This window comes from Malurus melanocephalus, unplaced genomic scaffold (assembly GCF_030028575.1).
Source record: "Malurus melanocephalus ecotype Western Australia unplaced genomic scaffold, MMel_1.1 scaffold_28, whole genome shotgun sequence".
Lineage (NCBI taxonomy): Eukaryota > Metazoa > Chordata > Aves > Passeriformes > Maluridae > Malurus > Malurus melanocephalus.
The window spans coordinates 3,255,923-3,283,259 of record NW_026623260.1 but is presented as its reverse complement, the minus strand read 5'-3'; the positions used below and the strand labels follow the sequence as shown (position 1 = coordinate 3,283,259).

Below are 27,337 nucleotides of genomic sequence, written 5' to 3'. Positions count from 1 at the left end.
TATGCATTAACACATATTGTCCTGAGTTTAACAGAGTAGTGAAGCAAATGCTTAACTATTTGTTCCTGCCCAAGCCTGAAATCTGGGGACGCTTGGCCTRAACAGGAGCAGCGTGTAGGGTACAACCTAGGCATTAGTAGGATGACATAAAGGGTCATCTCATCAATGGAGGAGTCAAGGGCCCCTTGCTTGACAACRTATCAGACATGAGGGAGGAAAAGGGAATGCAGGTGAAGGTGGAGGAGCTTAGCAGGCAGTGTGTGAGTGAGGAAGCAGGTAAAGGGATCTGGTAGAAGCCAAGAGAGAATGAGAAGACAATCTTAATGTGAAATCAGCAAGCTATGTATGTGTCTGATAKGTGTTTTGTCCCTTGCCTTCTCTGCATCGCTGTTGGTGTGTTGTTTCTAAATAAGAAGGTAGGACAGCATTTGGACATGCTCTCAGGCACATGGTGTGACTCCTGGGGATGTCTTCTGCAGGGCTGAATTGGATTCAATGATCCTGGTGGGTCTCTTCCATCTCTTCTGTGATTCTGTGTTTGGGAAAGGACAGTGGGCAATAGCAATGATGAGCCATTGGTTTTCAGATGACACCTCTGGATGTTGGAAGTRCTATTAACTAATGCAATTATCTTGGCTTATTATTACTGCTAAAATCCATCACTGCTATTCAACATGCAGTTGAGTTTTTAATTAATTTTTTTAATGAAGTGGGAAAATACAGTATATGAAAATTTTCACCAGTTCCACTAGACTTTCTAGAAAACTGCACGTAATAAGTGTTCTGATGAACSAAATGAGAATGTGACTAAATCACTTTTGCAGAGGCAAGATATGGAAACCTTCATCAAACGATTTAAAGCAGATCTTTATCATTGTGCGGGCTTCATCCAGCATCCCAGAAAACTGAAAAATGGTGTCCGTGAGCTCTACAGCAAGTATGTGCATCAATCAGACCTGGTGAGTCAGGACCTTTGCCTTCTCCTTGCCCATGACTTTGTCTGGTAGTAGAATTACTGAGGCAACATGYTGTGCCCTCTCAGGAGCAGGTTCAAGCAGTAGATGCAGATCTGCAGCAGCAGTACATGAAACAGCAAGAGCGTCATGACAGGAACTTGGAAATTTTAAGGAAGAAGGTGATGAAGGATAAGGAAATGGACCAAGCTGCTTACCTGCGCATCATCCAGGTAAATGGATGATAAACCTTCTCCTTGTGCTGTGGAGGGGGAACAGAGGGAGTGGCTGCACAAGAGAGACTTTCATAGCCTTACCGTTATGGTTTCTAGGGACTTGGAAATAGTTTTGGCTGGCTTTCATGCCAGAAATGACTACATTTCTCAAGTGCTTCCATTAAATTTTCTGAACAAAAATGTCAAGATCTCTGAAGTCAGAAATGGCTGCTGTTTTGTGGAATCTTTTGTTTGTCTCCCACTCCCTAAAAGGAGATAGGGAACTTCTCCTGCATATATGTTTTTAAGGAAATTAATGTACTTATTTTTTATTTCAAACAGTATTTATAATTGCCATCAYAGTCAATTTGCCCTTGTTTGGGTGTTAAGCTGTATCTGCTATGTGGTAGTGTTTAGGCAGTAATTTTGGGGGAARAAAAGAAAAAACAACTGACTTTCTTTGTCCGCATAATCCTACCGGTCTGAATTCAGAAGAACTTTCTGCTTTTCACATCCAAATTTTTCAAGGAAGTTCAGAAATACATGGAGAATATGCTTATTCCTACTAAGATTTCTTGCTCAGAATCCTTATTTCCTATAAAGCAAGGAAAACTCGTGACTGCTGGGGTCAAAGATCCAATTTGTTTTCATCTGGAGTGGGAGAACGTAGAGCCCCACACCAGACATCCTAGGAGGACAGCTTTTCTAGTCTCTTCTTACTTTCATCTCCTTCTGCTCAGTCAGCATTTCCTTTTCCCCTCACTTGCCCATTCTCCATTATTATGCTTCCTCRGGATCATTAAATCTCAATCCCCTCCTAAGTCATCTGTTGTTTGCCATTTATTCATAATTTGCTTCTTCAGGGCTAGACAGCAGCAATCTTCTTTCCCTGCCCATATTTTAATTGTTTTTACTCTTTCTGTGACTTAGATGTATCYTTTGGCACAAAAGGAGATGGCTTCAGAAAATAACCTGAAGAATTTCCTTGCTGAAATAGGATGACAGATGGTGTTCATAATGATAATATTTGATGTCTTGGATCAGTAAGCCTAACATGAAATGATGATTAAAACCAAATTAATAAAACATCTGGAAGATGAAGATATCAAAGATTCTAACCAGCCTGGTTTCTTCAAAGAAAAAGCAGTTCTCTGAAGTCCAGTAGATTAATGAGATTTTACAGCCAGCAGGAATTATCATGGTCTTCCAGTTTTTCACAGGGGGCTTTTTAAGACTAGTTTAGACAAACTTCTATCAGGATTTGCTTTGAAAACGCAAATGACATTTTGACAGTCTTCTAGCTCTGTATTTCTATTATTCCTCAGTTGCGTTTACATTTTCAGAGCTATGCCTTCCTCTTTGAGAGATTATTCATAGGTACATTTCACTGGTGACTGCTGCAACAGATGATTAGAACTGTCAAGATAATTTTAATTATTCTTACCAGCTGACAAGTTGCCTGTTATTCAACTATTAGTTTTCCCTCCAGCCTTCTGTATTCGTAATGGATTTTTTGGATACATAAAAACAGAGACACTGAATTATCTTGAGTTAGTGCTGCTTACACTGAAGCCCATAGGGGATGAACTTTTCTATGTGTTGTACCTGTCCTCCGTAGGGATTTCCTAGGCTGTAGATTGTATCCATATCACATGCAGTTGTACCTGATGGCCTCATCATCCATGCATTTGATCAGTCCCTGTTCTGAAACAATCAGTTCTTTGCCACAACATCCTGTGACAATGAATTTTCCCATGAACGTTTACTTTAATCCATTCTSTGACAGTGCATTGCGGTGCAAACATTCTGTCAGAATGTAAATATTGAATCAAAGGCTAATCTCTCTGGAGAAAAGGTCCCTTCAGAAAAGTATTATCAGTGTCAACCAACAGCCTTTTAGCACCAAGCAAACCAAACAAGACATTTCTACATAGCCCAGATTGCCTCATACAAGATACTCTGGTTTATATTTTCTGATAGACCAAAAGCAAGATCTTCTTGATAGCAGCAGGCGATTGCTTGGACTGAACCTGTGAAGGTGCTCCTGACTAATGTGCACCTTAACAGAAATGTTGTGACCCAACCCYGAAAGATGATCAAAAGAAAATTATCTTGACTCATCATTGGAAGTTACTCTCTTCATGTGTTCTTCAGGATCAAGCTCTGGAATAAATGCAYAAAATCAAATTTCATCTGTGTTCAAAGGCTTGAATTAAAAAGTCAGACTCAACAAAATATTACCATTTCAGAGGAGGCTCCTGAGCACACCAACTCCTGCTGCATTTAGAGTCCAACAGAACCACTGCAAGAACCACTGCACTTCTTGCCCAACAAGTTCAGATCTTAATGAATCCCCCAATCTTCCTGCAGTCAGTGATTTTCAGCTGAGGGGAAACTAAAGCACAGCAACTGTACTTGCCTGAGTGTGAAATGTTGATAACCTTGCCACACGTGYCCTGAGCTATTGCTGCCAAGTTGAACTCCTTAAGTGCAGCCACASAGAGAAAGGTGCAGTGAGCTTTGCACTTTGTTACTGATAGTTTGCAGTTGTGTGCTGCCAATACTTTTATAAGCATACCCAAAGGAACTGAGTCATATGCTTTGCACAATCTTTTATAGCAATGTAATTATCTCTATTAAGCAAAATTATCATTAAAAAGAAAAATAAAAAACAAGATTTGAGACATCATTCTAATGGAAAAATTTCATTAATCCTTGTTCTTATCTCCTGTTGTTTTATTGGGTTCCCTACTGCTTGAGACTGGTATCATGTGAGGTACCCTAAGCATGCCTTTTTGTCCTCTATCTTTTTTTAACATTGCCACGTAGGATGAATATCACTTAGGGGCTGGAATGGTGCTGTGTTCTAAAAGTTTAAAAAAACCACCACAGGTAGCTGAAATAGTTGCTATTCTTGGTTCAAATATGATGGCATGTGTTTAACAGTTGCCCTAGTTATTGATGTGGTAAGGTATTTCACTGTCCTTAAGATGCGGGTGTACAATTCCACTTTGCTGCCTTGAATAGAAGAGAAATATTTAGTTAATCATGGTCCTGTTTCTGGGTCATGAGCAGCAGTTTTATCATCCTTCACTAGTGTTAGTCCATACTGGTTTTGCTGAAGTCTTTGAACCTGTTGCAGRAATGGGTAAATTATATTTACTGGCACTTTCACAGCTCCTTCAAGATGCTTCATGGCAGGCTACTAAAAAAATTAGAGGATTGAACTTTTATGGCCTGAAAACTGATTGAAAAAAGAACAAAAGATGAATACATGGCTTTTCCTTAATAGGAATGTTATAACTTTTCCTTATAACAGCATGTTAGCAGTAGGTATCTCAAGTCTCCACATGCTTTATACATTTCCTAATAATTTGGAAGGAGTGTGGAAAAGTGATGTCTGTCAGAACTGATGAAGAGGGCTTTGAATAATTGCAAGGAGATAAAGATAATTTAAGTGAACAAATACACAGTGACAAATGAAAAGCAAAATAATGTACACTAGAGGGAGAGATGGGAAATCTTCACATTAATTCTGAATTAATTGGTTCAATTTAGGAAGGCCCTGAGCATCCCTTCGGAATTGGCAAGGAAGATGATACCTTGAAGTGCAGCTACAGTCAGAAAAGCAAACCAAATATTTGTTTTTTGAGCCAACGTGGTTTGAATACTGTCATGTTCTGTGTCACATCTACCGTGGTCTTACCAGAAATGTTGTGTACACTAGTGATTGCCTGGTACCTTCTGCTTGTGATAGTGATTCTGTACTGTCCAGTGTCTGTCCCAAAGATGTGAAGATACAGATTGCTCAGCCAGGTAGTATCTGTGCTTTTCCTTATAGAGCATGTTGTTTTTGCAGGAAAATGTGAGTCTGATTAAGGAAATTAATGACTTGCGGCAAGAACTGAGGGTGGCCCATGCCCACGTGCACAGGCTCCAGTCAGCACTGGCACTAAACAAGAAAAAGGAAGTTCAAGACACAGGTGAATAGTTCTTGTATATTTTCCATATTGTCAGTACTCGTTACAGAAGCCGTTTTTGTCCTTGGTGAACAATTMTATTACTATGTTTCATTTTAGCTTGTCTGCCTGGTGGTACCTGTTATATTTTAATGTTTATTGTAGAAGCTGATGAATCCTGCAGCTTCTGACTATTTATTTCTTCTCCTTCAGTCCTGAAAGATGCCTTCCCTTGTTCAYGCTAAAGAACTGTATGAGCTGGACCTTTGTTACTGTGCTGTATCCTCTCTATTTTATGTTTTAGCTCCCTCCAGTGAACCTCTGTCCAGCCCATCTATCCTGAGGTTGAATCCAGAGATGGAAAGTGAGAAAATCATAGAAATGCAGCAGCTAGAAATTCACTATCTGCGAGACCAAATCCAAGTCCTKACCTGCCCAGGTTCAGCCTCTTTTGATGAAAAATCTTCCTGAACTGAATCTGGAAAGAAGCCACAAAACACAGCAACACTGACATGGTTCAAGGATGCCTTATGTTACTATATCCTCCTAGCAAGATGAGAAATGCAACAGCAGAGATTAGACTTACATGACCCTATACTCTTCCACTAGAAGCATTTGTGCAACAATCAGTGATCTGAACACTTCTACTTTCCTGAAATCGACTTTTTCATGAGTCTTAGGAACCAAGAGAAAAAAAAATAAATTTGTGTTAGTGCAAGATTAATCTTTTTGCCTTCATGCTAGGGCAGGTACTCATCTTTCTCTTGAAAATGAATGTGTCTTAATTCAGAAGAGCTGATGAAACTCTGTAAGCCTTTTCTGCTAGAATTCTAATTTGGTGTCATTGTGCTGAAAGTTTCATCAGCCTTTTATTTTCCAGTATTAAATTGCCTATGTCCATACAAAGGACTGCTGCTCTTAAGACAGATGTCATTGTTATTCCAATCAGGTATCCAGTCATCGATTAACCACCAATTACCTTGTGGGGGCAACCTTTGCCTCCAGCACACCCGAGCTCTAGAGCCTTTGCTCAAGCCTCTGCCTCCTATCTAGAGATGTGTTGCCTCATCTGCTACAGTAATTTCAGCAGGACAAAAAAGATAGCCCAGCATCAGACTCCCAAAATCAAGAATGAAGTCCAAACCTTATGTCATACCTCCYATAACTTTGATAAATTTATTTTTGTTTGTCTTTTTTCCAACATCCACAATCCCTTTAGTTCAGTTTTTCAGTAAAATTCTCCTAATAAGTCATTCTGTAAAGTACTCATACACAGAAAAAGGCAGGGAGTAATTTCTTTAACAATGAGRGGGAAAGAAACCATAAATTTTTCATCTTTTGTTGTCAGTGCATGACACACTGCMTCACTGAGAAGTATTTCATATATGAGAAGCTATTGGTTGAGCATGGAGCAATATGGTMTTATAACAGCCAGCATGTCACTGTTTCATATCCTATCCTGAATTGTGGAAAAGTGATGGGTGCTTTTAAATASTCCTAACAATATTATCCAGAAGAAGGTGGTGCCAGGGTTGGGTAACATGTAAAGCTGCATTACCATCAGGAATCCTAGACTAATTTCCAGGGTAACACCATGGCAAAATAGATGGTTCCATGAGCTCCAAAGACTTGGGAGACTTCAGTTCAATGCTTTGTCCATGCATGTGGAATTAAATATCTTTAGTCTATTTTTTTTTCCAATTTTGTATCTTTAAACTGTATGGAGATASGTTTCACAGGAGCAAAAGGAAGAAGCTAATGGCCTGTTAATGGGCTAGCTTAACACCCTTTCTTCCTCCACCCCTCCCCATATTATCATCTTGATACTTCCTGTACAAAAAGAGGATGTAATTAATGTAATTAGTAAATATTTTGGAAACTAGTTCCCTCTAAAATTTTCAGGACACACCCATTTTAATTTGCTAGGCTCTYGTGTGGTATAATTTTACCTTCTCTCTGTCAGAACAAATTGAGTGCTAGAATCATACAACACACTGCTTTGATAGTTGTGGTTTAGAGATGTGCAATCAACCTTTCTGAAAAAGAAGAACCTTTTCTTAATGTGCATATACACATAGAGAATTATTTCTAAATGGTGACTGATATGCTTTAAAATATGCCTCTATATCACCCTCATTAGGAAGATTTTAAAGGCAACACAAAGCCTGTCAGATGAAGCCTAGGTAGCTTCAGCTGCCAGACTAGGCTGAACAGGATTTTGAACTTGATCTTAGTGTCTGAGGAGCAGCTAAAACATTGCTTCTATAGGGAAGCATTAAACATCAGGCACAGCAGAGTGTTACAAGTAAAGTTTATCAGACCTRCTGGAAGCAAAATAGGTGTACAAGCCCCTTCTATACTGGGAAAACCAGAYCAAGGTCGAACTCCCACACATACACTCTATAAATATTTTAGAATTAAGTTGTAACTGGATTATGGTTTTGTATGTTAAGAGTCTTCTGAATTCTCTCAGGGCGCAAAAACATTTTTTGCTTTCATCCTCTCTTGATCTGCATTGTTCCATTTCTCTTTTGGTACCTCCCTAAAGGAGCTGCTAAGCACCTCGTGCTCTTATAAAGCTCCAGCCCACTTTTAAGAGTGACWACATGGCTATCTTTAAAGCTGAATAAGGTTTYCCCTTAGATGGCTTCTTTGCTAACTGGGCCAACTAAAAGACCAGGTTTTTCTGGATAAGGTTTTTCAGGGTCAAGCTCATTGTTCAAAGGTRTTTGTATAGTCAAACCTATCACATCCCATTTGTTTTTTTACGCTTAGGACAACAACCTCTGGACTGAAGCTATTTCACAAGTCTGGAAAGAACTATCACATTTTTCTCAGACAAACTCCTGAAGMTGTCACACTACTTGGTTTCTATTTGATTAGCATATCCTAAGCTTCCCTTCTCACAGCCTGATAAAAAACTAGCTGTGACTTAATAACTGAGTSTCCCTTTCCATTAGCCAAGCAAGAGCTGTTGTTTGGTCCGTTCTTTCTTCCTGCATTTCCCTGGAGATTTTCCAGCTGCTCAGACTAATGGTAATGATCCCTTCTGCTATCATGAAGCCCAACCAGGAAGGAGGGGACATTCACTCAGTCTGGGAATCCCATTCCCCTACTGACTTTAATGGTGTTGCTATTTCCTTTTTTTTTTTTTTTTAAATTCTTCATCTCTTAAATGAACCCTTTTCTCTTACCTTAATTCCTCTCAAAATGGTTACCTTTTTTTCCCCCATGGGATTACCAGGAAATCAGCTCTTCTGCAGCATGGTAAGCTCTGCTGGTGCTGCTGCCTTCCAGGGAGGGGGGTTCGGCAGCTGCCTTTTGATGGGAAGATAGCACCACAACGACATCTTGCCTGACTTGAGTGCCTGCCTGAATTACTGCCATGGAAAGATCCTGCCCTGATATGACTGGATGGCCCTAAACTATACAGTAGTGCAGGAGCTGCTTTGTTTAATACCAAATACTTGCTGAATGTGTCAAATGTCCCCTGGCACTACCAGCCTGGCTACAGGYTTCTTCTCACCTTGCTGCCAGGGAGCTGCTGCCTGGCTCTGGCACCCTTCACCTCCAGCTGGGAGGAAATGAGCCACCTTCCAGGATCGGTGTGTGGCCAGAGGCCAGATCCTGCCCGAGGAGGGAGGGAGGGGTAGGACCTGCACAGCGGCGCGGCTCTGGAGCGTCTCCAAGAGGAGCAGCAGGTTTGCAGAGACGCCACCCAGCTGGGGAATGCACCTGCCCGGGCAGGAGGTGAGCGCCGCAGCCGGAGCTCGGTGCTGCCGCCGCACCAGGAAGGGGAGCGGGCAGGGGCACCGCACCTGTATCTTGGCAGGAGGAACGGAAGAGATTTTTCCCGTGGACTCCTTCGTTAGTTGGATCCAGTAGAAGGAAAACCAGGAAAAACCACTGGTGTCAGCCGGCAGCAGGGAAGYGTGCTGTGTTGTCGCATGTGGGCAGTGTCTGCCGCAGGTGAGTGATCCTCCTCCCTGGGAGCTGTGCGGGAAGGAACTTCAGCAGTAGCTGCTGGCAGCTTTGTGGCTTCTTCAGACTTGTCAAGAGACCCTGCTTCTCGCCTCCAGTTCTTTTCTTCCTCACGACACTGTTTCCTCTCAGCACCCAAGGCTTGGGAATTTCTTGTTCCTTTGGAAGATCCAGGCCATCCTTGGCAGAGGTGCATCAGGACAGGCTTTGTGGGTTCAGGAGAAAGGATGTCTGTCGTGCACACAGAGAAGAAGGGGAACATGACATTTTATAATGGAGCATGCCAAAACTGTCTAGATCTGTGTAAAAGGCAGCTGTGTGCTGACCCTGCTACAGCAAGCCCTCCACCATCCTTAACCCCACAGCCCCTAGGCTTGGKGAAAGGAAGGGACAGTCCACCATCACCCAGGGCTTCCCTGGGGCTTCCCAAATGGTGTCTTGTGGAAGGAGCACTGGTGGGACAGATCCTCACTTCTGGGAAAGCATTATCCATCTGTCAGGGGAGAGAGGATGGGCTCTCCCCAGAGATGCAGATTAAACTGCACAGGTTTGCATGGATTTTGAACAGCCCAGAAAGAAGGAGCACTGGGAATTGGTGGTGTCTGGTGTGGCGTGCAAAGGAGTGTGGATCTCTTGTTAGGACTTTGGGTGACACAGATAGATGCCATATAAAAGCCCCATTACTCCYATTCCTTGCATGTTCCTCTGTCCCCAGTCCTGAGTTCACAGAGGGAACCTTCCCACGTGCTCCCAGGGCACAGACAGGCCTTGAGCACCATAATGTTCGAAGTTTCTGATTCGTGCACTGGCAGTAATTCAGGCATAAAACAAGATACATGAGCTTCATTCTCTTTGAGCCTATGGGGAGTTAGAATCAAATACGGTTAGGAAGAATTTCTTTGCTGAGAGGGTGGTCAAACACTGGAACACACTTCCTAKAGAACTGGTTGATACCCCAAGCCTGGCAGTATTTAGGAGGCTTTGGGGCAATGCCCARTTGGTCAGSCCTGAATTGGTCAGGCAGTTGAATTAGAAGATCATTTTAGGTCCACTGATATACAATGGAATAGACAGAATACAATAGGCTGGAACAGACAAACTAGAATACAATAGACAGAACAGAATGTACTGCTTCAGTTGGAAAGGACCTACAGCAATTCAGGGCTGAGTCTCTTGATAAAGAAAATCTTCCTATAAATTGAAAGTTGAGCAAATTACATGAAATTATGGGGAAATGTTTGTCTATTCTGGACTAAAGATTTTTGTGAAGCACAGAGTGGTGGCAAGTCCATCCCAAATACCCAAACACCCAAACACCTCTGGACAGACCAGCCCAAAAAAGCAAATAACTTGTGATGGACTGGGAAAGCAGGGGGCTGAGATGGCTTGGATTTGATTGAGATGGTGAAGYTCTGTTGGGTCTCATCCACATTGCTCATACAAATCATTTTATGTATTGTTATCTTACAGTAAATCTTGTTGGACTCTTCCAGTCTCCATGATGCTCACCAAATCCACATAAAAGCTTCATGAAACCCTTCCAAGGCTGCAARTACGAAGAAGTACTGCAGGAGCTTGTCTCATTCCCCTCCTAAACCCTGTGGGTAAGCAATGTCCCAAGAGGTACCCTGGGTTCAGGGARAGGAGGGAAGTGAGGAGTATTTCAAGAGCTGAAATTGTATGTGCCTCGGGAATTAAAGTGTCAATTAACACAGCCATGGCCTGTCTGTTACATATCAGACAGGCATTAGAAGTTTCTAAGTAAATAACTATAAGCATGTATTATTCTGAGGTATTCAGCCAGTGTACATCTCCCACACCTGCAGCCAGGAATGGCCAGAAACTCAGTGAGGATGACCCTCAATTTCCAGTTAAATRTTGTCAGAGTAGGGGAAAAAAAACCCCACACAATGAAAAAGGGAAAACATGAATATTTTTGTTTTCCTGCATTCCCAGGGTTTTCCTGTTCTTCCTCCACAGCTGCCAGCCAGCAGTGGGGAAGGACASCATGTCATTTTTTTCCTGAAATGTGCCCTTTGGACTTAAAGCATTGTGTGGCTGGGCTGGTCCTCTCCTCCTTTTTCTCCTGCACACAGAGATTGGAGCACAGAAGGTCCTGGGTTCAGCAGTGAGTAAATGTGGACATTAATGACCTGTGATCCACACTGTCAAACACACCAGCCTGATGGGCCAAATGGCTTGTTATGGTCTGTCCCAGACCAGTGAGACCTGGTCGCCTGAGGAACACCAGTAGAAAGGCAACAGCTTTGGATGGCTGTTCTCCCTCATTGCAGAGCAGGCATCTCTGTATTCCTTCCTTTCTCTCAATMTGATCTGGGCACACTGATGTGCTGCACAGTGCCAAGAAACCAGAGCAGCAAAGYTGCTGTGAGATCAAGGGTCATCCCTTCTCCAAGGGGTGGTGGGTGACAGCCCAGGATAGGGCTGCTGTGGTTTAACACATAAAGACAGGCAGAGTTTTCTGAAGAGGGTGGGAAGCAATGCACCCAGCCTGAGGAATGAGATTTAAGCTAGATTTGAGGAGGAATGTTTTCATGGTGAGGGTGATTTAACTCTGGAATGAACCCTGAGGGGCTCATCCTCCATCCTTGGCACTTAAATGAATAGGGCCCTGAGCTGCTCAGTCTGACTTTCAGGTGAACTCTGCTTTCAGCAGGTGACTTCAGAAGGTCCCATTTCACCTTAATTATTCTGTGATTCTAAGAGTAAAAATACTGTTATTAGCCAGGCAAATGCTCATGGTCTAGAGAAGCAAGTGTGGATGGTTTGAGAACAAATTATATTCCCAGAGCATTTTCAAACAGGCACAAGGAAACATGAAAGCCCACTTCAGTGGAAGTCTTTGCCTCTCTAAATCATTTGTTAAATAGAGGTTTATGTAACATTGGGAAATACATGCTTGTAGAGGTGATACCTAATTTCGTTCCTCAGCTAGATGTTCCTATGATTTTATTCTGTCCTTCTTCTGAGCAAATAAAAAACTAAAATGGTTAAATTTTAAAAAGTAATGTGAGAATGCAGTGCTGTCGTTTCATTTTTTTGATCACATTTGCCCTCATTGTGGTTTATATTGTTGTGGTTTTTTTGTTTACTGTTTGACTAGCAACTTGTGTGTATAACTTGGGTCAAGCGGCAGGACACAGACTTTGCACTTCTCCAAGCTGCGTGCTCTCTTAGTCCAGAATCTCAATCTAATCTACAAACTTGTTATCTACTAGACTCACCCACTTGCTGGCAAGGAAGAGATAAGGCAYTTGGAGAAGAAAAGGGAGGAGGGAGCAGTGTTTAGCACCAGGCTGATTTGCATAGGCCGAGGAAACAGCTTSAGACTCGATGTCTCCTTGCCCCTCTCTACTTTGAAAGTGCCGTGACATCCTCACCTTCCTGGGCCCTTGTGTCCTGCGCACWCGGGGACAGTGCCAGGTACCTGCAAAATCAGAGCGGGCACAAACCAACATGCTCAGCCACAGCTCTCTTCTCTCTCTACCCGATGCTCTGTGATTACCCTGGCTCTAGCCGGGAGCTGTAGTCCCCCACAGGCGCAGCGAGGCCGGGTTTGTGTGCCGCCACCGTGCAGGCCCGGCCCGTGCGGCTCCGCAAAGCCGCCGCGGTCACGGCTTCCTGCACACGTGCTGCTGCTGGCAGCAGGCCCTGAGCCACGTCCAAGTGACCTCATGCTCCATCACAGCCGGGGAGTGACTCAGGAGGAGCTTGGCCTGACACTGTCAGGCGGTGTCTGGTTCGGGCACTCCCCGCACAATTGTGCTCCCTGTCCCCCGCCCCGTGGGGATGGAGGGGGGTTTGAGGGGTTGGCTGGCAGCAAAGGCATCACCATGAGGGGTGCAGTCTGTGGAGAGAGATGGGAGGGAAGATCCCTGGTGTGTGCAGGGCTGCCAGCCCTGTCACMTTGTGTGGAGGTCACAAATTGTCCCTGCCTGTGTGTAATGAGCCCTGAGCCCAGCGCCCAGCAGGTCACAAAGACAAAAGGAGTGTGTCGGACATGGCCGATGGGGTCCTGAGAGCCATTTCCAGCAGGCACGGTGGAGTGGCTGTCCCCCCACCAGGGAGAAGTGACACGGCTCTGACACAAGGCACTGTGTCGGTCCCTGTTCCTGTCCCTGCCACAGACTCCTGCAGGACTCAGAGCAGGTCGTGTCTGTGCCTGTGGTGGTCAAGGGGGCATTATCCTGTCTAGGAGGCGACCAGAGAGGCTGTTCTTACGTCTCCAGGGTCTGCTCCATATCTCTCAGGGTTCAGCCATATCTGACGTGCTCCTCCCCAGCACCATTCCTTGTTTTGGGTACCAGCTGTTCTAGGGGCTCCCTGTGGTGCTGTGAGACCAGCTGGAGCACTCACATGCCAGGGAGGAACATWATGTGAGAGAAATGCAAGTGATTTCCACTGTTGGTCTACAACTGTACCCAGGGAAGCATTGAGGGGGCTGGAACAGCAGGGAGACGAGCCTGGGAAGCCAGGCTGTGAGCTGAGACTGTGCTGTGCCCAGAGGAGCCCAGCTAAGCACAGCACYTCACAGCCACCACCACTGCCCTTCYCCTGCTCTCCTCCAGTGGCAAAGTTCTTCACAGACCAGCAGGGAGGAGAGCAAAATCTCAGGGTGCCAGGTCACAGCTATCTGAGGGCTCTTYCCAGGGAAGTGCTGAGACCACTGGAGATGCAGCAACCGCATTTCTGTAGGGAACTTGTGAGGGGAAACCACTGACCGAGCTAGGGCAGGGACAGGGCTGAGAATGTACAACTAGAGCAGTTCTCACTCTTCCAGCCACCGGAGTGGAAGGGTTAAACCCCAGTCTTGACCCCCACCTCCCATTCTGGGCAGCAGAGCCAGTTGGTGACAAGAGGCTGATGCTGATGAGGGAGCATGTGAAGCCAGAGCTGTGAATGGGGCTTTATCCCAGGAGGGACCTGCCTCTGCTCGGTCCCTGCCCTGCTGCCAGCACCAGCTGCAGGCAGAGTCCTTCGGGCAGCGATGTGCCAGCAGCCTCTCAGCGGGGCACAGGGCGCTGAGACGGCAGGACACTCGCCCTGGGGGCAGGCTGGAGTTCTCCCACCCCACGTGGAGGTCTCTGGGGAAGACGTGTGGCTGACCTGCTCTCCAACACACGGGACGTTTGTGAGGGAAGCACAGTAAGGTCTGCAGGCCAGCCTGGAGCAGCCCAGGGTTTGGCAGGGGATTGTTTGGCACAGGGGAGCAGRGGCTCTGTTTAATGATCTCTTCTCTTCTTGACTCTTTCAGATGAAAGACACAGGACAGGAAGGACRCAGCCCTGGTTGTTCCCCTGTGGTGCTGCTCTGGGAACGCTCCATCATGTTTCACAGCCCTGCCTGGCTGGTGGGCTTAACCCCAGCACACGGACCATAGCTCTGCAGGTGGCACCGCTGCAGAGGAAACTCCATCAGGATCCAAAGCATGAGACTGAGACATGCCTGCTGGAGAAATGCAGCTGACTTCACCACYACTGCTGCCTTGACCCTCCATTTGCTGTAAGGCTCTAAATTCATCGGTGCCACCACTGTGCCCTCCTCAGCCAGCTGCCCACCATGCCAGAGCTGGCCGAGCTGAGCAGTCCTCGCACACCTGCGGATGCAGATCACATCCAGAGGAATATCTTGGAAGAGCACGTGGAGCTCTGGTGGTTCCAGGACCCCAAAAAGTCCATCCTGTGTTATGGGATGGCTGTGGTKCTGATCCTGGCCTGCGGGATCGGGGGCATCATCCTGCTGTACAGCACCAGCAGCCGCTCYGGAGAGTGGCGGCTCGCTGTGGGCACCACGCTCTGCCTCCTGGCCCTGCTGGTGCTGCTGAAGCAGCTGCTGAGCTCYGCAATCCAGGACATGAACTGCATCCGCAGCCGGGATCAGATCGAGCTCCTGAAGAGCGGCGGCTTCTCGGACTGCCTGGTGCTGCTGCTGAGYGCCCTGGTGCTGCTGGTCTGCGGGGTGGTGCTCACCGTGCTCTCCACCACCACCATGCAGCTCAGCCCCGCACGGCCGCTGGCCAGCATGTTCACCAGCGGGGTCATCCTGCTGACCGCTGGCAGCGCCATCCTCCTGTGCCTGCTGCTATACCTGCTCTGCACCTCCTGCCGCCGGGCYGCTCCTCGGAGCCTGGAGACCGGCGAGATCCGCGTCTTCACCATCTCCGGCCGCCTCGCTGGAAACAGGCGGCTCCCTCCCACCTCCAGCATGGCCAACCTGATCTGACCCAGGACACCGCTGCCTGAGCCTCAGTGGATACAACCTGTCAGGGATGGTCTTTCCCCAAGGAAGGGAGAGAGCTGYAGTGTGCCTTGTGTTTCTGTTGGAGATGACTGGCATTTGGTTTGCCCCAGGCTGGTGGCACAGCAGAGACTCGGGGTGCCTGGGCAGGCTGTGACCTGGTGTATGGATGTGACCAGTGCTGTCCTGGATGGCATTTTATGCCCACAAAGTCTCCTGTGGCAGCTGCTGCCTGCCCGGCTGTGACCCATGTTACAAAGTGAAGGTGAGCCTGTCCTGGACCCCTGGGGACCCCAGTGCTTGGTTCCTGCAGTTCCTGGCATTGTGTTGCACGCTGTCCTGGCAGGAGAGGCTGTGATTGTGGCTGGTATGAAACCAACCTGCACTCTGTACAGAGCCTCCAGCTCCTGAGTGATGTAGAGCCTCTCGCAGCTGGTGCATGGCAGAAAATAATCTGCATGTCAGCAGGCATGAGTGAACCTGGTGGGAGGGATGGCTRCAAGGGCTGCTCCCCAGAAATCACCTGTGTGTCTGGGAGTGAGTGTGGGATTTGCACAGTATTATGTGTGCCAGAGCCACAGCATGGCTGGACCTCACATGAAATGCTGCTTGTGTTTGCAATGCCAGGATTGCCCATGTTACATTTCTGTAACACCTGTGGTTTATCAAAGGGGCCATCAAGGAGTGTTGGTGTCCAGGCCCTGATGGGTTATCTGTCCTGCACTGAGTGCTGGGGCTCTGTTTCATGCCAGGGTGCCCCAGCCATGTSAGCCACAAACAGCAAGGTGCAGTCGCTGAGGGATGGTGATGGGATGCCCGAATCCTGGGGCTGCTCTCTGCAAAAGAGAGCAAAAGGGAGCCCTGTGGCCTCCACAGGAGTTTCCCAGKCAGAGGCAACTCTGCTGCCAGGAGCCCTGCAGCTCATGCCAGTCCCTGCTTGCTCCCATGCTGTTTCTGTCTGCAAGTGCTGCAGCTGCTGCAGGRCAGAAAGTTCTGCTGTCATTTGGCCTTACCTGGAGCTGTTTTGGTGTTTTATCTCTACAAGGTGTCTTGTTTTATCACCAAGGTGTCTCTTCCAGAGGCAGACTAACAATCCACTCTCTGAACTTTTCCTGTCACTTAAGGCTGTGTCAAAATTCTTACTTCCTTCATAGACCCACTAACCCTTTCACTGCCCTTTCCAGAGACACAGATCCCAACCTCCTGCTGAAGATGCTCCTGCATGATCTCCTCTTAACCCAGTTGTTCAGAGCATGGTGCTAATAACACAGGATCATGGGTTTGAAGTCCATATGGGCCATTCCCTTAAGAGTTGGACTCTGATCCTTCTGGGTCTCTTCCAGCTCAGATGATTCTGTGATTCTGTGATTCTGTGATTCTTCATCTTCCTGTCTGCTCCCATCTCTCGCTCACCTGAGCTACTCTCTCCCAGATGCTGGTTTGCACATTACTTGCCAAGTTTCCTCTGCAATGGAAAAAGAATGAGCTATTATTTTTTGGTTCTTGGTAGCAAATTCATTTGGAGGAGGATGGTAGCTCATTCCCTTGCTAACAGCACAAATCACTGTCCTGTTACACCTGGAGACAGTGTCAGAGTTCACCACCAGTGAATTCACTCACCAGTGAGCCCCCCCCAGGTATATGCTGGGCAGGTATATGAGGGCTTCATCGCTTCACAGCTCAAGAACAACTGTCCCCAATGCAGTGRGATCTCATGAGATCACATCTGTAGTCACCTGCTCTTGCCATGCTCCTGTTGAATTTTCTTTATCTGAAGCCTTGGATTATTTCCCCCAAAGTACAGGTACATCGTTTGGGCTTTTCTCTCTGTATCTCTGTTATTTCTACATGTTCCTCTGCCACTTTCACATAATCTGTAGATTTGTTTCAACTGCTGTTTTCTCTTCTCTCTGCATCTCCTCCCTTAATCTGCCCAAGAGCTCAGAATATGCTGGTGAGCTCAGATCTTCCTGGCTAAATCTCTTCAAAGCAGAGCTGTTCCTCCCCTCTGGGCAGTTTGGCCCCAGGTCCAGCAGAAATCCCTGTGTGTACACAGGAGGGGACAGGGCAGAGCTGAATGGTTTTGCACCATGACYGCTGCTGCTGCTCCAAACATCTGTGTCAGTGTATGTGCAGTTATGCCAGGCTGCACCCCCTGTGCCAGCCCCAGAGCTCCAGCAGTGCCTGCCAGCTCCCCCAGCCCGCACGTGCAACAGGCCACAGCTGCCTGTACGCCAGCTGTTTTGCACATCTGGGCATTTCTGTGAAGATGCGTGACTGTGCCCAGCTCGYAGCTTCCTGCTGCTTGCATGTCAATGTGAATCCTGTCCCCTCCACAGCCCCTTCAAAATGTGTCCCAAGTGCCTGTGAATTGTGCCTCAAAAGGGTGATTGACTGTGGCCACCCCAACAACCCAAGGAGATAATGGCTGAGAATAGGCTGTGCCTGAAGGTGGTGGTTGGGAGCCCAGCTGCCCAGAAGGACAGCCTGTGCTGCCCAATCACTGACTGCCCTCTGCAGCACAGCTACTAATTTGTTCCTTGGTTCCTGTGTTGTATGTGGAAATACATAATAAAGTGTTAGAGAAGTTGATTGTGTTGAAGGCTGATACTTGAGCACATACCTTTCTGCAGAGCAGGAAGTGTCAGGGCTTTGCAGAGCTGGCCTAGCCCAGGGCAGCAATCACAACAGCCCACAGTCCCTCAGGTGGCTGTGGTTTTGGATCACCGGCTAATGTGGCAATGCCACCACAGCCCCAAAAATGCATGTACTTCTTTCCTGATACACAACTCCCACCTCCAGATATGTGTTAATCTCCCTCTGCTTAAGAACCCAGACAAATCCAGATCCCCTTACCACTGCTCTGTGAACCTGAGACCTGGCTGTGACCCTGAAAGATGCTCATATGGAGAACACGAAGCCTCCTGAATGTGTCGGTGCTGGCTGATTTGTTTACAGAGAAGCTGTTTCACCCTGTGGCAGCACTGAGCCCCACAGCAGCAGCTGCTGCCTGACACTGCAGGAACCAGTCTGCCTGCATACCTGCTCCTGGTCCCCACCAGCCTCTGCCAGGTCCTCACCGCAGCTTCCTGGGTGGACCCCCTGCAGAAGGATCCTCCTCTTCTGCCCTGACTCCTTGTATTCCCAGCTCAGCATGCTGGAGTTATTTCCCCCACATGAGTCGCCAGGCTCGTGCCCACTTGCGCTGCAGCTGCCTGGGAGAGGGGGAAGAAAAATAACACACACATTCACAAGAAAGCCTGCCACGTCTGCTTGGTTAAAAAATAAATGGRTGGGCCTCTCAGTAGGGTCAAAGTAGACAAGCCATCCAGCTTGCTGAGGGATTGGTGAGTGAGATCCTGGACAAATAAGCCTGGGCAACTGCATTTTTAATCTCTTCTAAGGCATCACCYAGACTAAAAAGAAAAGACTGCATCTAGCATGGATTAATGTGATTGAAAAGCATGTTGATAAGCCCAAAACATACCCTCCAAAAGATAACTGAAATGCATTTTCCCAGCCCTCAAATTTAAATTTCTCTTACCCAAAAGATATTAGAGATTTTCAAAAATTACAGTATATAGTGTATTTTCATGGGTAGCTGATGAGCCTGGAGGGCAAACCATGAGACAGTAACTAAAAAAATAAAGTTCCATTTAGAAATATGGCATTTAAGAGCAAAAGCTYGCTGACCACTGAAAGAAGCCAGCAGGTTTTCCTCCTCCGCATGGCTTCAAGTGGTGCATTTGCTCTCTGGCCTGTGTCACCCATCCAATGCCTGACCCATCTGTCCTCTTTGGTTTACATTCTCTGAGGTGTATTATTTACTTTTTTATACACTGTAAATGCTTCAATGAGTGGAGAAATAGAAAGGCAGTTAACAGTGAAATAGAGATTGGAAGGAGGTGGGGGAATCMGCTGGGTGGCAGAGCTTTGAGAAATGTTGTCCTGTGTTGATACCTCATGCTCTGGAGCATGAGGAAGAGACTCCCAAGCTATCAGGGATGGTAATGACTGGGCTGTGCCCTGGGAAATCTTCCCAACCAGGTTKGTAGCAGCCTTATGAATCATGTACTAAAGGTGAATGCCACTGCTGCTCCCTGCTTTTAACTCCAGCGTAACCCATGAAGGCGCAACTGACTCCAGCAGAAATAACTTGCAGTTACCTRTGGCTCATGTGCTGTTCATGGTACCACAAAGATGACAGGAATGTAAAAATTATTACATTTGTACAACTCCACAGTTAAAGAGACGTGGGAATGGCTCTGTAATGGCTGCTGGGGGAGAAGGTTGCTTTGCCCCAGTGAATGTGCCTGGCACTGCAACTGGCACCACTGATGAGTTTGCTCAGCTCTGCAGAGCTGACAGGAAAGGTAAGGATCTTTCAGCTTTTCTTCCTGGAGAGRGAAGAGAGGAAAGAAGGAAGGGCTGTGGTGGGACCCAGTGCTGGAGAGACATGCACAGAAACTCTGATGATGCACCAGGGCTGCCTGCACCACAGCAGGTGAAAGATTTGTTTGGACAAGAGCACATATTGTTCTCTCACCACCACAGTTAGAGGAATGTATTAATGATCATTGGAAGCACATGTAAAAAAGCCACAGCCCAGCTGTGAGGCTGGGGTCTCCTCCTGGGCACTGCCACTGGGCRATTCCCAACAAACCACTGCAGGCACAGGCAGGGCCAAATCACGCTTTAATCACACTTTGGAGTGATAATGCACTGAGGGTCAGAGCAGGGCTGGGTCTGGCACCATGGGGCACAGGGGCCAGCACCCAAGACCAGGGCAGGCTCTTCTTCCCACTGTCCCCARGCTTCCCAGGCGCAAGGGGCACCACCTCCTTTATCCTCAGCATCCGAGTAAGGCCGGGAAAGCAGCAGCTGGTTTGGTGTCCTTGTGACAGCACRGACTACTGGTGTCATGCTGGGACACTCTGGGACCAGCTGCCTTCAGTCTCCATCACCATTCCCAGCCCATCCCTCTCTGCCCTCTTCTCTGCTCCTTTCTTCCTGYCCCCAAAGACGTGGGGCCAAAAGCCAAGGGCAGGTAGGAAGGGGGTGGAGCTCGGGAGACAGCAAGAGGCTGCAGCAGTGGTGRCTGAGTTCTAAGCTCGTAAGTTCAGATGGAGCGATGCAATTCTCRCTCCGCTTTTGCTGGCAGCTGCTCGCTGGGCTGGATGTAGTTGTCCTCGATGAAGCCATCATCATCCTCAGCTTGCAGGTCGGCAACATCAGGTATGGAATCTCTCCCATAGGAGCCCCTGTCCCAACTGCTGCTATCCTCCAGGGGGCTGCCTCCGATGGAGCTGATTTCAGGCAGTGGCCGGTGGCGGTAGCTGGCAAAGTTCTTGTGGGCGAGCTTGCACTTGGCAGCCAGCGCGATCAGGATGGAGATGCCGATGGCTGTCGCTAGGAATCCCACCAGGTATGGCCAGCTTCTTCCTGCCTTCCCGGCAGGCAGTGCAGTGGCTGTAGCACAGGAAAGGCACATGGTCAGCCTGTGGCACACCCAGCGCTCCCCATCCTCCAACCCTGTGCCTGCCGGCAGTGTGCAGCAAGCACCGGATCACTTTCGTTAGGAGCAACAGAAATGCTCTTCACCAAGAGCCAGCTACCAAGGAGTGTGAAAACTGAGGGCAAAACTGCCTGACAGCTGGCTGGCACTGCTGCCCATCACTGCAGAGGCTGTGCTCCATGTTGCCTTGTGGCACCTGCTAACTTTCCGGTCACAAGGCCTGAAAGCCACAAAGCCATGCTCCCACCAAGCCACTGCACCAGTGTGGTCAGGCAGCCCAAGCCTCTGGGACTGTGGGGCAGAGCAGGGGGTCTCCATCTGTGGCCCCACCCAGTATGATGGAGGACAGGAAGACACTAGACCTTACGGACACCTCTGATTCTGCACAACTTACTGCTGTTCTCGGTCACGGTGATTTGCTGTGTCGTGCTGACATCACGAACAAATCGCTGCTTAGTCTGGCAGCCCAGGTCCTGAGAATCCAGAGCTGCAATCTCCTGGCCCCTCAGTCCTGGGGGCGACACGCAGGTCACCTGCACAGCTGGGAGACAAATGGGCAAGATGGGATGGGGGCCTGCACTCGTCCCCTCTCCAGTTTAGTGAAGATGAYCCCCACTTGTTCCTGGGTTGATGGGATGCATTGCAAGGTGCTCCCTGCTCTGCCTTACAGCCCTCTAGCTCTCAGTGAAGGAACAACCAAAGGAAAAATTTCCTGACCAAGGAACTATGTGTGACTCTGATTAGCAGGCTCCTTTTAACTGGATACAGACAAATTTATGGATGCCCAKAGAAACCCCACTGCTCTTACTGGGAGCCAAGTTCAGATGGTTGAAGCCTGAACTGACTCCAGAGGAGGAGTTGCCAAGCCCTCAGCAGTGAAAATGGGCTCACTCCACAAAGACATGTAAAAGTGGATTTAGGGGCCAAAGTGTACRTGCAACCCATTTCCCAGAAGAGTTAAACTGGTGGCTAAATTATCCTGCTGACATTCTTAGAAATTCTTCGTATCCTGGGTAACTGCAAGCTAGGAACAGACACATCACCTCAATAGGGTAGGACAAGTCYCTGGAGAGCCATCTCAGAATATGTTCAGGGGTCAGAGCAAAAGGATCAAGCAGGACTCCTACACTCGGGGYTCCCCCTGCCCAACACATCCCCTGCCACCCATCCCCTCTGCTCACCTCGCCTGCGCTGCAGCCACTGCTGCAGAGGGTGCACGCTGCAGTYGCAGACCCAGGGGTTCCCTTCCAGAAGGACCTGCGGGACTGTCTCCATCAGCTGAAGGCTCCAGGTGTCCACAGAGACCAGAGCATTGTGCTGCAGGTCCAGGYGGAAAAGAGCCTTCAATGGCAAAAGGAAGGGGACATCAAGCTCTTGCAAGCTGTTGTTTCTCAGGAGCAGTGTGTGCAAGTTTCCCAGGCCCGTGAAAGCGTCCATGTGGATGTAGGTGATGCCGCAGCTGCTCAGGTCCAGCAGACGCAGTGCCCCAAGGTTGGAGAAGGCTGCTGGGCTCAGCGTGAGCTTGGCATTACTGGAAAGGTTGAGAGAATGCAGAGAAGGGAAATGCTTCAAGAGAGTCCTGTGACGGGGCATGACCAAGGAGTTGAAGGAGAGATCCAAACTAGTGATGTTTCTTGGAAGAGAACTTGGAGCATGCTGAAGGCTCTTCCCRCTGCAGTCGGCCCATCCCTGGGAAAAGAGCTACTGTGTGAGATGGGCTGTCCACGATAGGGAGTGTCTCTAGAGAGAGACTCCCCAAGGGTTCAAATATCTTAATTAATTACCCTTGCAGAGTTTTAAAAAACCAAAGATGCACACAAGTTTAAAAAATACATGAGCTTCCAGATTGATATGGGCCTGGGCAAAAGGAAAAAGATGAGCAGGACAGCCCATGACTGAGAGSAGCTGACTGAAGGAGTAAAGGAGGMACATGCAGGGCTRGGGGAWAAACCCAAACGGATGAGGTGGRTGMAAAGGGAGCAGGTTGTCACCCCCCTGTCCTTCCTTACAGGGCAGTTGTCATGCRGGGTCAGTTTGCAGAGGGCCTTCCTTTTCCTCCCCTGGATCCCCACCTCCAGCCCCCTGGGAGCTCTTGTGTGACACAAGGCCATCCTCCCAGCTGCAGCAGGGAAGCCACCGAACCCTGCTTGTTGCAAGGACAGGCAGAAAGCTGACCGGGCTGCAGAGCTGTAGGYACCTGCACCAGGCACCAGGAGCAGCTCCCTGGGGCCTGTGCAGGACAGTGCACCCATGCTTCTATCTGTCCCACATTCCTGGGGATACACAGTGAGTAGCTGTGGCTTACTGCAGGCTGGCTATGTTAGTATTAGGAAACAAAACAGACCAGTGACTGCTCACTGTCCCAAAAGACCAGCAGTGCAGGATGGAGGGATCAATCAACACACACAGATGGATTTTTTTTTTTACCAGTAAAACAGGGTGCCCCAACTCAAGCTAGTTTTGGGGAGCAGTCCCCAGCAGGAGTTRCTCCTTCCTGGGCTTTAAGTGGAAGGGGGGCCAAACTGAAGCGGTCAGCAATTCAGTTTTGGTTGGACAGGCACAAGCTCCTGCTCAGGGCCATGTTTGGACCTTGCAAGCAGAGATGCTGTGCTGGAAGTTTACTGTGGTCCAYAGTCCTGGGTTTCTGTGCCTGGCTGCATTCCAGCTAGCTGGGCTTTCCATTGTTTTCACTTCTCCTTTCATCCTCCTGTCACCTAAATCTCTTATTAGACCCTGCTGTTCCTGCTTGGTAGAGGAACAGATATAACCTCAAAAACCTGGGATGCTGAGGACTGGGTATAAGGGAACCAAACCACAGGAGCACCATACGGGTCCTGTCTCCAGCTCAAACACAGCTGGGCTCAGGGAGGCTTTGGAAAACAGTGCAAACCTTTTGGTGGAATATCTGAGAGCTCAGTGGAAAGGTCAGTGGCCCATGACAGCCACTTTTCCTTCATTCTCTCAGCTCCTGCCGGATGCAGCCAAGCTGCTGGCTGCAGCACTTGTCCCAGTGGGATGGATTAGTTGTGTTTCCTGTTCATTGCCAGATGCTCAGGGATCCTGGCCCCACGCTTGCTATCACCCTGGCTGCAGTCACTGCATCACCATGCATTGGGGAAGGGAGTGAGGGGCTGGGAGTTCCTCAGGGATGTGTCTCATGGCTGCTTGCCATGCACCTCTTATGGGCATCTGTGTTACAGCTGCAGCCAAGAGACCCCACAGTCAGAAATGCGATGGCTCAGAYGATGCTTTGTCAGGCCATTCTCTGGTGAGCAGGCTGGACAGCATGACGTGTTCAGCCCAAGGCTGGGAGCAGGGGTGCTGCAGGGCTGGGAGCAGGACAGCCAGGCTTTGGGCATGGGTGAACCGCCCTGTGGCTGGTGGCCATTGGCACAACACATCTCCCAATTAACTCCACTGGCTCCCATGGGTTTTCATCACTTGTCTTCTCTTGAGCTGCGTACGGCAGGGGCTGTCTGACAGGCCCKGCTGCCCCCGGACACCCCAGCTGTGCTGGTAGAGCCAGGAGCGGGGGTCCCTGCCCACCCCCAGCCGCTGCCCCCCGCGGCCCCCCTACCTGGTGGTCGAGGCTGCAGGGGTGTCCCATCACCACTGACCAGACGCAGAGAAGGCTACAAATTCCGCAGAGTAGGCAGGTAGGAGCCATTTGGCTCCAGGAAACTTCCGGGCAGAAAAACAAGTCTCGGGGAAAGCTGGGAAGCCGGCAGAGCCGGCCGTGCCGGGCGAGGTGTGGCCGCGGCCGCACGGCTCAGGCCGGCACCGAGTCCCCGCACGCCGGCCCYGCAGACAGCAGAGCCCGGGATCCGGCCCGGCTGCGCCCCGGCCCCGCTCCGCCCGACCCGGTGAAAGGTGGCGGTGCMGGTTACACATTAACAGCCGCGCCCCACCACCTCCCACCCGTGTGGCAGCCCGTGATCGCTGACCAGGGGACAATCGGCATCTGCCTGCTGCACTGTGGGGGGCTGTGGGGGCTGCCCGGGTGGCTGCAGGACACTGGGAGGTGCTGGGGGGCCTCCAGAGGAGGAGGAGGAGGAGGCACCTCTGTGGCACCTGCCCTGAGAATCCACACCTGAGGAGAGCAGCCTGAGCCTGGTCCGGGTGTTGGTCCACGCTCCTGGAGCAGGGGCACACAGCCAGCCCTGGCCAGGGAAGCTGGGGGTGCGGCAGCAGGAAAGTGTCCTACAGGACAGTAAAAGTCTTGCTGGGTTTCCAGCCGAAAGGTGTTTAAAACGTGCAGCAAACTAGCAGATCTCCGGGTCCAGCAGCAGCAGCTCAGTAAGCAGCAGCTGTCTGTGAAGGTCTCAAAGGATGGGAGTGCCCCACCACCACCTTCAGCACCCCCATTCAGACCTGTCACTTCTCAGTAGTGCTCCCTGCCAGCCTTGCCGTGGAGTCAGTGAGTGTCTGAGAAATCATGTCAAAGCAGCATCTCGTGGGTGAGACCTGCTCCTGTGCCCACGGGTGATGGGGCAGGTGAGTGGGCAAGGCTGGCAGAGCCACAGCCCAGGCAGGGAAAGTGCTGGCTGCACCTGCCCCTGCCGTTGCCTCTGCAGCAAGAGGGAGCCCCAAGCTCTCTTCYCTGCTCCCCATTCCTGTGTCCCACACCTGCTCAGAAGCCGATTGGCAGCACAAGCACTTTGGAGCTGTGGGCAACTGGRACAAGGTGGCCCCTCTTCCCCCAGCTGACAAAGGATCCCTCCACAGCCACATGTCCCACCCTTTCCTCAGGGAAAGGGCTTCCCAGCAGCCTGTCCTTCATCCTGTGGGCGTGTGCTGGATGCCAACACAGCCAGGCAGCTCCTGCTTCCCAGCTGCCCAGGCGGGCTGCAGATGCTCCACCGCCCCACTTCCAGGATGTTCCTATGCCTGGCAGRAGCAGCCCTTAGCCCAGCTTTGCAGGGCCTCCCCAGGACCCTGGATGTGAATCAAAACAAGCATCCAGAGAARTGGGGCTAGAAAATGTTGCTGAGGCAGCCCAATCCATTGGTGGAGTTGCAGGGCGTTTGCATTTCCTATCAGGAAATGTATCTGTGCATTATGGTTTCTGGCATGCGCTGCTGTGCATTAGAACGTGCAAATGATAACAAAAAGTGGTATTTTTGTCAGTCTTTGTTGTTCTCGGTTTTTTTTTTTAGTCTGTTGTGATTCAGCAAAAAAAGCTGAGGTCTGTGAAATCATCAGATATTCAGGTACTTGGGCAACTGGAGTTTTCCACGTTGCAGGAGAGCAAGCGTGGGGAGCTGCTTTGGCTGTGCTCATTTGTACCTATCTCTGCTGCCTCCTCTGGAGATAGATAAGCTTAAACTGGAACTATAGGATCCTGGCTGGGCATCTCCACAAAACTCCCCAGAGAGGATTCCTACCCTATCTCCTGCCAAAGGAATATGCACAGATAGACAGTAAAGCTATTATCCAGGTGCTCTTAGAAAAAACACAAGCAGAAAAATCAGGTTGGGTCAGATTCCTCAATGGATCCCTTGGATCTCCTGGGTATGACCTGGCACAGAGAATAATTCTGTATGGCTCCCATTGTGCAAAAATTCTGTGTAAATAATCCCATCCTCAAACAGATCCTGCTGAAAGAGGACATTTCACTGAGCCCTGTAACTCAGGCTCTGTGTGATGTGCTCCCCCACAGCTGCCAGGGGAGCACAGAACCAGTTGTACATACAAGCAATATGATAGCAGTTACAGTTCTGAGCCTGACTGACCTCTGCTCTACAGGCAGCTTCATTTTACAGTCAAATGGGGGAAGTTACACCTGGTGTCCACCTTTTTAAGATCCTCTCCATCCCTGCTGCCCTGTGGTGGCTGGGTGGCCACACGGTGAAAGCCTCTGCTCACTGCCATCCCTCCCTCAGCGTGCCACGGGCACCGCGCGGCCCCAGAGCGCTCTGTAAATAGTCGGAAGCGATGAATGGATTTCCCTTTCCTCCCCATGTGTGCTTTAGATTTTAGGCCGGATACAGCATGGGCTCAGGACACATCAAAACATGAGACTCACTCCCTGGCAGCCCTGGCTTTCACATGGGAACAGTTTGATTTGTAAGGCAGTGTGAGGTTTGGTGCGTGAAGCTTATGGTGATTTCCCAGGGAACACTTTTTGTTTGCCAGGCTGCTGTGGCTGGCACATCCTCCCTGGAATGCTGGGGTGAGCCCCTCCGGGGCTGGGTTGCAGCAAGGCCACACTGTGTCGTGCCCACACCGACACTGGGCATAGGAAAGTGCCCGGGGAGAGCCAGGCTTTCTCCTGCTTCCACTTCCCCCCAGACATGTTCACCACAACACAATGGATTTCTCCCCAGTGCAGTGGCTGCCCTCCCGTGTGGGCTGGGCAGTTTTTTGCCGCCCTGCCTGTGCTCCCACTCAGGCCTTTCACCCCCGCGATGGCCCCTGCAGGCTGAGTCCAGCCGTGGCACCACACGGAGCCGGGTG

At 49.3% G+C, this 27,337-nt stretch overlaps 3 protein-coding genes across 8 annotated transcripts in view; 2 read left to right on the top strand and 1 right to left on the bottom strand.

Moving 5' to 3' along the window:
• CFAP57 (cilia and flagella associated protein 57) overlaps positions 1-6,013 on the top strand; it is a 22,749-nt gene extending 16,736 nt beyond the window's left edge. Inside the window, exons 19-22 of the mRNA XM_057363557.1 lie at positions 825-959; positions 1,043-1,186; positions 5,028-5,151; positions 5,432-6,013. Coding sequence (XP_057219540.1) covers positions 825-959; positions 1,043-1,186; positions 5,028-5,151; positions 5,432-5,598 — 570 coding nt within the window. The 3' untranslated portion in view covers positions 5,599-6,013. The remainder of the gene's footprint in view (positions 1-824; positions 960-1,042; positions 1,187-5,027; positions 5,152-5,431) is intronic.
• Positions 6,014-8,615: 2,602 nt separating this feature from the next.
• On the top strand, positions 8,616-16,732 carry TMEM125 (transmembrane protein 125). Of its 5 annotated transcripts, XM_057363553.1 has the most exons (4): positions 8,682-9,096; positions 10,579-10,712; positions 11,089-11,236; positions 14,384-16,732. In XM_057363553.1, the coding sequence occupies exon 4, from the start codon at positions 14,689-14,691 to the stop codon at positions 15,349-15,351; it is 663 nt and encodes a 220-aa protein (XP_057219536.1). In that variant the 5' UTR covers positions 8,682-9,096; positions 10,579-10,712; positions 11,089-11,236; positions 14,384-14,688; the 3' UTR covers positions 15,352-16,732. The 5 variants fall into 5 exon arrangements, 4 of the variants coding, with proteins under 4 accessions (XP_057219536.1, XP_057219537.1, XP_057219535.1 ...); XR_008965165.1 differs by lacking the exons at positions 11,089-11,236; positions 14,384-16,732 and adding an exon at positions 12,348-12,563 and having other exon boundaries at positions 8,616-9,096; XM_057363554.1 differs by lacking the exon at positions 11,089-11,236 and having other exon boundaries at positions 10,602-10,712.
• Positions 16,733-18,881: 2,149 nt separating this feature from the next.
• CUNH1orf210 (chromosome unknown C1orf210 homolog) lies at positions 18,882-24,895 on the bottom strand. 2 transcript variants are annotated; one of them, XM_057390664.1, is made up of 4 exons: positions 24,459-24,895; positions 22,063-22,570; positions 21,276-21,422; positions 18,884-20,835 (listed from the first exon to the last, which is right to left on the bottom strand). In XM_057390664.1, the coding sequence occupies exons 1-4, from the start codon at positions 24,546-24,548 to the stop codon at positions 20,486-20,488; spliced, it is 1,095 nt and encodes a 364-aa protein (XP_057246647.1). In that variant the 5' UTR covers positions 24,549-24,895; the 3' UTR covers positions 18,884-20,485. The 2 variants fall into 2 exon arrangements, with proteins under 2 accessions (XP_057246648.1, XP_057246647.1); XM_057390665.1 differs by lacking the exon at positions 21,276-21,422 and having other exon boundaries at positions 18,882-20,835.
• Positions 24,896-27,337: the final 2,442 nt, after the last annotated feature.